This window comes from Buceros rhinoceros, unplaced genomic scaffold (assembly GCF_000710305.1).
Source record: "Buceros rhinoceros silvestris isolate BGI_N320 unplaced genomic scaffold, ASM71030v1 scaffold36030, whole genome shotgun sequence".
In the NCBI taxonomy this organism is placed as follows: domain Eukaryota; kingdom Metazoa; phylum Chordata; class Aves; order Bucerotiformes; family Bucerotidae; genus Buceros; species Buceros rhinoceros.
In genome coordinates this window covers 6177-15434 of record NW_010388451.1, presented here as the reverse complement: position 1 = coordinate 15434, position 9258 = coordinate 6177, and the positions used below count along the sequence as shown (strand labels likewise).

At 42.4% G+C, this 9258-nt stretch overlaps 1 protein-coding gene across 1 annotated transcript in view; it reads left to right on the top strand.

Annotated features, from left to right (window-relative positions):
* Positions 1-9258, top strand: part of LAMA4 (laminin, alpha 4) — a gene marked incomplete at its 5' end in the record, with an annotated part of 44648 nt that overhangs the window by 34927 nt on the left and 463 nt on the right. Inside the window, 6 exons of the mRNA XM_010145961.1 lie at positions 1494-1683; positions 2562-2717; positions 3543-3702; positions 4724-4854; positions 6842-6935; positions 7790-7909. Coding sequence (XP_010144263.1) covers positions 1494-1683; positions 2562-2717; positions 3543-3702; positions 4724-4854; positions 6842-6935; positions 7790-7909 — 851 coding nt within the window. The remainder of the gene's footprint in view (positions 1-1493; positions 1684-2561; positions 2718-3542; positions 3703-4723; positions 4855-6841; positions 6936-7789; positions 7910-9258) is intronic.

Here is a 9258-nt window from a genome sequence, read left to right as displayed (position 1 = left end):
TGCTTCTAGCCTGGCTTTTTCCTTTGTATCTCAGGCCAAATTTTGTATAGAGCATGTTGTTAGGATATATTAAACGGTGTTTCAGTTGAGTAAGAGCAATAAACACAACGTGCTTCCCGTTACATCCCCCTTATGGAGCCTTCACCTGCAGCGTATGTTAACAAAATGTATCTCCTTGCCTATTGGTATGAAGACTTTGAGGGTGCTAGTTCTAGACAAGCCATGCACCTCTGGTCTCTTTACAGAAGAGGCAATGGCAGCAGAGCAAAGCCAGAAAAGACCACGACAGTTCACCGAGAAATGAAGCAGTTACAGGCTGACCGGACCTTGTCAGCTGTTTAATGGTTAGGAATCCACACAGCGCAGCAGGACATAAAGCTAGGAGAACCATGTCCAAGTCAAGACACAACAGAACTTCAAGTAATTAATAATGAGTCCAGATATTGTGGACATTTAACTCCCAGGCTCTCACAGAATATGCCATATGGTATGTTATGACCAGCAAAGGATTTTGGTTTAATTCTTTCCATGAAAGACTGTAAATTCATCAACACAGCACTTCCTGGAAGCATACCAGAACACTAACCCAGCAGAGAGCTATTTCCTGACTTTAAGAAAATAAATAAATAAATAAAAATTAAGTTTGTTTCAATTCAACAGTGTTTTACTTAGAGAAGTCCTAATGGTGCCCATATGAAGAAGGAAAACCCGAACTCTAGCATGTCTTTTCATCCCTACAAGACATATTCGTTTTACAGCTGTTATGACAGTTTCATCATTGTAATGTGCATTTTCAAATAGCAAGGACTTGTGATGTTTTAAAACAACCGATACTGGCAGGGGAACATCGGGTTGTTTAGGACAAAGGAGTAAGTATGCATGCAACATACACACGCACGCAGTGGGCAACGTATAGATCTTTCAGGCAATACAACAAAAGGAAGCTAGCCTACTCACCCGACCTGAGAAGCAGGAGAAATCAGTTCTGGCACTGTCCTACACCAGTACAGCTTTGCCATTTTGCAGAGCCAAAGTGATACAAATCACTCAAGAAGTCTTCACTGTGGACAGTGGCAGACCAAGTCAGTATAACTTGCCACGTTGCCTGGAACTTCACAAGGAACTACAAGGAAGGAGAAGCTTAGCAGTGAGCATGGAGTAACATTAAAGATCTGTGACCTCTCAGGCCTCCATGCCACTGCGGTTGAAAAGTCCTCCGACGTTGCTGTTCAGGAGGAAGAGAAATGTAGTGTATATCCTGTCAGTCACTGACTTTATTGATTCCAGGATTTTCAATTTTTGAAGTTCCTTGCAAGGCAGCTTCTTCTCCAACTTCGCCTTCTACTCCAAAACCCAGTAGGGAATGTCTGCCACTCCCATAAAGGAGCTGTGTATTCCCTTGGATGAGATGAAAAGCTGTCTTCCTCTGCCCGCAGTTTGATTTAAGTCAATTATATCTGCTCTAATTTTAATATTGTGTTTTTATGTGTCAGAGCTCAGTTCTCTATCAGCCTGAAAACTCACTCATCTCACGGAATGATTTTCTACATCTCGGATCAAAAAGAGACCAATTTCATGGCCCTTTTCGTTGCTCACGGCCGCCTCATTTTTATGTTTAATGCTGGTCATCAGAAGATAAGGATTAAGAGTCAAGAGAAATACAATGATGGCCTTTGGCACAATGTAAGTAAAAGAAAGCAATCATGATGGTACACGTCATCAAGGCTGCATGCAGTAGAGACGATGATGTGACAGCTCGGGAAGTTTTCATTCATGTGTTCATAACCACACCTGTATGTTGAGAAACGCCCGCTGATATTTGTAAACCTTCCATGCAGCATTTTATCAAGGCAATAACTAGGGACAGGAAAGTGAGTCAGTTTTAAAAACCAAGCAATAACAACACTAACAGCTGAACAGAAATGACAGAAGCAAGCAGAACAGTGAGGCAGTTAAGATTTAAGTTTGATAGGAAGGGAAGGACTAGGATAATTTTGTTCAGCAAATTTCTTTGAAGCACCTAAGCAAAGAGCACAGCTCTCTTAGTCTCCCTCTGCGCTCTACAAAAATAAAAAAACAATTTTAGGGGTCAAGGTGGATTTCTCTCTGTAGGTACCGCTCTCTCCTCCCTGACTACAAAGGAATTCTACAGTTAACTAAGCTCCTAACTTGGTGTGGAACTTAAGTGTTTAAAGTAGGCTGGATGAACCCAGAGCAGAAAACTGGCAAAGACCACGAAAATGCTCACGGTGATAGCAGTGCAGCACAGAATCATATAAAGGAATATAAGACGGGCACATCTCGACAGACCTCATGACACCTTGATTACCTTTGTCTTGTACCCCCAAATGTAAGAAAGACAGCGGTTTTACTGTTTAGCCTTTACATGAAAGTGAAAAGAGAGGGTTGTCCAGCAAAGAATATGGGTAATTAATAAAACAAGCTTGTACAGTATCACTCACAAGCTTTTCTTCTCAAACTTGTTACCTTCTTCCATTGCACAGAAGTGTTCCCTCAGAAGATGAAAGTAATCTTCCAATTTTTTTTTCCTCTGTTTCTAGGTGATATTTATTAGGGGCAAAAATATTGGTCGCTTGATAATTGATGGTCTCCGAGTACTGGAAGAAGCTTTTGGTGGTAATGCTGATACCTGGCAAGTCACTGAACCACTCTATATTGGGGGTGTAGCTCCTGGAAAGGCCATAAAAAATATCCAGGTAAAGCAGACAGCCATTGCATCATCCCATACCTCTCTGTACCATTAATGCCAAAGCTGACTGTGAGGAGGAGTTCCAGAAAAGGCATATTATGATCTGAATCCTCAGCAAGCCGAGGATTCAGGACAGCTCAGTCCAAGTGGAGCAAAGCTCCTGCGGGGCCGGGCTGGTGGGAGCTGGGCTAGACTTCCATAGGCCTGCAGCAGCAACTGGAAAGTCAGTGGTCCCGGAGGAATAGAGAAATCCTAATACATCTAAGCTTAGATGAGACAGGTGAAGTTAGGTGAGATCAGTTTCACCCTAAGGTCTGAGATACAGGTGAGTTTTGGAGAGATTTTAGCGTTGTCTTAGCATCTCTGTTTTAAGACAGTACCTAGAAGTCAGGGTTCTGCTCTACATCTTGGTACTGAAGTATACAGAAAGAAGTGTTGAGGCAAAAATAAACATAACCAAGTCTCCTTCAAGGTAATCTTTAGTGTTATGGACCTAACAAGAGAGCTACACTACCCAGAAAAGGCAGACCTTGAGGGTATGAGGTATGTGTAACACTGCCTGGCTCTCGTCGCACTTCGTTTCTCGCTGTTCAGTAAGGATTGTTTGAGAAACGACACAAGCTGGAGTTACCCTGAGGTCATCAGTGAGACCTGAGAGGCTACGGAAGGCATCTGACCTGCTTCTCTTCTCTGGAAACTGCTGGGGTTTTTAGTTCAAAACTGATGCATCAGACAATCATAACAGCTTAGAAACAAGAACAAATAAAGAGAGGAGAGTGTATTTGCTTGCACAAGCAGTGTCTCTATTAATCATGCTTCTTTCTCCCCTCAGATTAACTCCGTCTACAGTTTTAGTGGTTGTCTCAGCAATTTACAGCTCAATGGAAGATCAATTACGTCAGCTTCGCAGACATTCAGTGTAACGCCTTGCTTTGAAGGCCCATCAGAAGCAGGAACCTACTTTTCATCAGAAGGAGGATACGTGGTCCTTGGTAATACGCTACTAGACAAGTATATCCCATAGTAAGGCTGTAGTAGTCTGTGCTTCGGAACGGTGTATTTCACTCAAGGGTGTGGTAATTTCTGAGGCTCCGAGCTGTCAGGATTATTAGATACAGATTATTACTGTAGTGAGCAGCTGATGAGGACAGGTCACAGAGTCACCACAAAATTTAACAAGCAGTTACATAAATACATCTGTATTCATGTAAAATAATTAGAAGAATTCCACAAGGGAACGGATTACAATATAGTAAAAACAATCATATAGAAGCCAACGTGGCTAAGACCAAGTACACCAGCAAACGGTCAACCCTCAGGTTTTTATGTAATAAAACAATTTAATAACTCAAAAATCCTAAGGAAAGCCTTTCTGCATGTCTTAATGGGGAACAGAGTGACAGACCACATCTCCTCTGTCACTTAGGCCTGCTGTGTTCCAGCAGGTGTTTTCTGAGGGTTTTTTGGTCACATAGGCTCTGATCTGAACAGGAAAGGAAACTACATAACCCTATTTATTGGCAACGCCGGGAAGAATTAGGCAGTGTTTCTAATTTGCTCCCTGGCCTGCCACCAGCTTGAAAGAGGGAGTTTCTACTACTGAACCATCAAAGCTCCAGCGAACTCCCACTCACGGTACAGACTGCTGAACATCTAGAAAACTGCAAATAAGAAACTGCCAAAAAATACAGATCATTTACGTTCTGCTGCCCACGTCATTCCTAAGACAGACTTTTAAACAAAATACCTTTTTTAAAAATTATGAGGAAAACAAAGAAACCTTTATTAGTACTCCAAGCAAACACAATCACAACAGAAGTTGAAATGGGTCAGTGATGGCACACCGTGCCATCTCTCCTGGTACGCATACTGGCACGTGTTTCCACAGCTTTAAATGAAGACAGGACAAACGAGTTCCACCCTGGGCTTTGAATTCCTATTCTGACTTCAAGTAAATGTCCAATTTCACCACTAACTCAGTCCAAAAAGAATGTTATTCTTTTCACCTCACAGATGAATCCTTCAGCTTAGGCCTGAAATTTGAAGTGGTTTTTGAAATACGTCCCCGAAGCAGCTCAGGAATTCTACTGCATGGTCACAGCGTGAATGGCGAGTACTTGAACATGCACATGAGAAATGGACAGGTATAATGAAGGGCACGTTTCCTCCACCTCTTTACCTGGCTCCTCTCCTACCTACTTGGGCTCTGCTATATGCAGCTTTTGTCTTACAAATTTGCCATTAATTGATTAGGATTTCTCTCCTAAATATACCAACTGCTTAGATTAGTCAACCCAGATATTTATTCTAAAACACAAAATCTAACACCTAGGACAAAATCAGATCACTTTACTGGTTCCAACTATAAATTTTTAATGAGCAGTGAAAAGACGCGAGAGCACCGACTTTCTGGTGCTGCTCTTTCACCCACAGATTAAAAATGTGTAACGTTTACGAGTAAGGTAACTCTGGCATTTTCATTTCTTGCTTGTTAAAAGAGAAGTCTGAGTCGTGCTCAGACGCTTCTTCCTTTACCATATACGTGTGTGATGGGGAGAGTAAGGGGAAGGGAAAGTTCTGAGTGTAGATCTGGTTTCTAGAGCCTCTGGATTTTTCTAAGGCTGTCAGTTGAAAGAGAAAGGTTTGAAATGAGCTCAGCAAATAAAGCCCACTCCCACCGCTGCGGCGAGACCTCGGTGAATTAACAAAGAACTTCTCAAAGCACATTGCACTGGTGTGTATCTTTGTCATACTTAGAGGTTGCATTCCACGTGACAAGTGACAGGACTAGAGGAAATGGCCTCAAGTTGCACCAGGGGAGGTTTAGGTTAGACATTAGGAAAAATTACTTCACTAAAAGTGTTGTCAGACACTGGAACAGGCTGCCCAGGGCGGTGGTGGAGTCCCCATCCCTGGAAGTGTTTAACAGACGTGTGGATGCGGTGCTGAGGGACGTGGTTTAGGGACCCTGGCAGGGCAGGGTGACCGGTTGGACTCCATGGTCTTAAAGGTCTCTTCCGACCGGATGATTCGGTGATTCTGTGATTTGTATGCAACTGGTCCAGCCTAGCACTTCATACGTAAAGATCCGATGGAAAGCTTACATGTCCAGAAACTTGGCTGGTTTTCCAGCTGCATCAGCTGGTCTAACAGAAGATCCTGCCTCACTTACTGCCTCAAACCACACTTCCTGTATAATGCATATGCAAATCATAAACAAAACTCACCCTCAAAAAGCAGCTCTTCCCTGCTTGTCACTGCCACAGGTACACCAGTTACCTTCCTCGGAAGCATACGGGGTGGATTTTACCATCATTTACCAAAGCGTTTTGCAAAAAAATTTTTGCTGGACAAATCAGGACAATCAGCACCTTTAATTATGTTTTTAAATGTATACGTCTCTATCAGTATAGTTTATCTGGGTGATTCATTAAGGAGCCACTTTCCCTTATGATTCTGCACTTGCTTTAATTGCCCCTATATATTTTGTCCGAGGGTGCATAAAAGAGAACCTTGCACCCCGCAATGGGGATACAGCGCTACTCTGCTGCTGCTCTGACATTTCAGAGCAGAAAGATAATAACCCATGTAACTGAAGCAGAGGTGCAAAATTCAGAATTAGGTTCACCTCCTAGCTCAGCCAGAGACTTGCTGGTAAGTTGAGGCAAGTAACTTAAAAGTAAGTCTTACGTTCCCCATCTATTCTTTTCTCGCATCTTGTCTGTCTGTTTATACTTGGGTTTCTCATGACTGTTTTCCGTATTCAGCAAGATGCCAAAACGTTGTCTGATGTGTCTAAACACTAATTTACCACACGGGAAATTATAGAGTAGCAGTACTAGAAAATTTGAGTGAAATCAGCTGGTATTGTTTAATCTTTTTTTTTAACTCTTCCTTGAGTTTGCATCAGAAATGTTGCAGAACTACTGAATGTTAAAAAAAAAAAAAAGAAACCAAACCTAAATCTGTGACTTAGAAAAGTGCTTTATTTTACAGAATGTCAGGAAATTATATTTTTCTTTCACTTACATACTAGACATATTTTGAGTGGGGAATACAGCATTATTACAACAGAAGGAAAAAAGAGAACAGGAGGGGGTTTACAGTGACGACGACATTATTTTCCCCCAGGTTACTGTGAAACTGAATAACGGAATCAGGGATTTTTCAACTTCAGTGACACTGAAACAGAGTCTCTGTGATGGCAAGTGGCACCGAATTGCAGGTCAGTAAGACATGATCATCCCCTTAGTAAGGTGAGAGTTCCCAGTTCTCCCTCCCCAGATAGCCATCTCCATGGGTAGTGCACCGGGAACAGGGTTTTATTTTCAGTTCTTCCTTTTCACCTGTCAAGACACAAGTTTGTGTGAAAGACACAGTTCTATTCATCCCTCAGCTACAGGAATCGTAGACCTTCCTGGAAGGACACGCGCAAGTTCCCACAAAGAACAAGCAAAGACGGAAGCTCCTCGTTCAAAGAACACAGGACAGCCTAGCTGAAATGCTGGCAAACTTTCCTAAGCCGTGTACCAAATGACATTCTTCTTTTCCCAACTAGAGGTTAAATAAGCTGGTAGAATGTGGTAGACACAAGTATATGCTGCCCTTAAAGGTCCAATAACAGCACAGCCTCCCACAGAGAAGCCTGTCAGGATTTTGCCTCTGTGCCAGACAGCCATCCTTCTTTCCCGGGTTCAAAAGTCAGAAAGTTCCTCTAAATGCACTCCCTTACCTTCCCATCTAGATGCCGACTTGCGAAGCCTCCCAGTGTCACATCCAGAAGAGATCTAAGGGTGCACTCTTCCACCACGCATTCTGGGTTCCTTCTAAGGAAACCCAGGCATACAAGCAAGGAAGCAACCTCACTGCATTCTTATTTCTCAAAAGCACCCATGCTCCCACGCTGTATGTTCCACTGGCCCTGCTCTACACCAGGGGCTGCCCACACGCTGTCACCGATGGCTCAGACCCAATCCAGCAAACACTAACTCAAACTACTCACGCCAGATAACTCCTGTCATAGAAAAGTCATGTGCTACTTCTTACAACCTTCTGAATCCCTGGTCCTTCTCCTTTCAGTTATTAGAGATGCTAATGTGGTGCAGCTCGATGTGGACTCTGAAGTCAACCATGTAGTAGGGCCACTAAATCCAAAGGCAATCGACCACAAGGAGCCAGTGTTCATTGGAGGTGTACCAGGTAAGGTTTTGGCAGTTTTGTGGCATGTCAGTCTCAAATTTCAATGTGTTTTCCAGGGGAAGCAGAGAGACTTAGTTTTCTTTTAAAAAAAGAATAAAAAGTATCTCATGTGAACTACCTGCTAAAATTCAAGAACTGATCAGAGATGTTCTGCCTCAAGTTCTCAAAGGAAAAAAAGTGCTGCTTCATTGAAATGAAAACATTCACAGTTGCTGGAGGATGGGGTACGGACTCAGCAGAGAAGTGAGCCAGCTAGAAAAAAAACACCTTTTTTTTCATTTTGCTTTCCAGTATGGGCTTACTGTGTTTTAAGAAGTTATGTGTTTATTTTGGGGATTGGAAACTCACTGTCACTGTAACTGGAGTCTCAAGGTTTTGTGGCTGGTAGGCTTCTTTCCTCTTGCTCAAGCCCTGGAGTCCTTGAACACAAAGTATGAAGATTCTTTTTCTGACTAGTGATTTCTATTGCACAGATGTCTGCTAATGTGAATTTGTGACTCACAGACCATCTGTGTACCGTGGGCCAAGATTAGTACGTTTACCTCCGCCCTTCAACAGACAGAGCCACTCGGTTGGGGTTCATAGACAAACTGCAATCAACACTACGTGATTCAGTTTTTCAGTCATGTCCTGCACCTTCCTCACTGAAAACATGCAGCATTATTTCTCTGCGCCTTGCATGTCAATCATGAACAGCTCTAACTACAAAATTTATTATATTGCTTATCTTGGATTAGTGGCTTGAGCGCATGATGTTCTCATCCATCCCACACTACCAGGAAGAAAAATGAGCCTAAAGGGAGTAATAAAATCTCTATGCAGATGCCTGTTCACTCTTTAAATCCAAACTGGTATTTTATTAGGACAGAACTCTTCCCAGAGAGGTAATATAAAGTGGTAATTACAAATGCTGTTCTGCTTCATAATAGAGCCTCCTATTCCTGCATTAATTAAAGAATACTGAAGTGACGTCATACATTGGCTCTACAATGCTATTACCACCTCGGCACAGAAAAATCTTACAAAGAACTTCACAACAACAACAACAGAAAGATGTAACACTAACTAATACTATGTAAATACAGTAAATTAGATGCAAACTAACTCACCAGACACAGATGACAATAGATGTAACGTTAAAATAAATTACAAACACGCACCTTGGGATTCTTCTACTCTGTTACTGGAAAGAACATGCAGTTGTCAAAAACTGCAAGATTTGGCCTCTCTTGACTACGCAGTATCAGGAGTTTGACGTACATGCAGGTAACTCCCCACACTAATGGCCTCTCGGACACAGACCAGACATCTTAAAAGACCCACAGAAGATTGAGCAGAGCTGTGGTCAG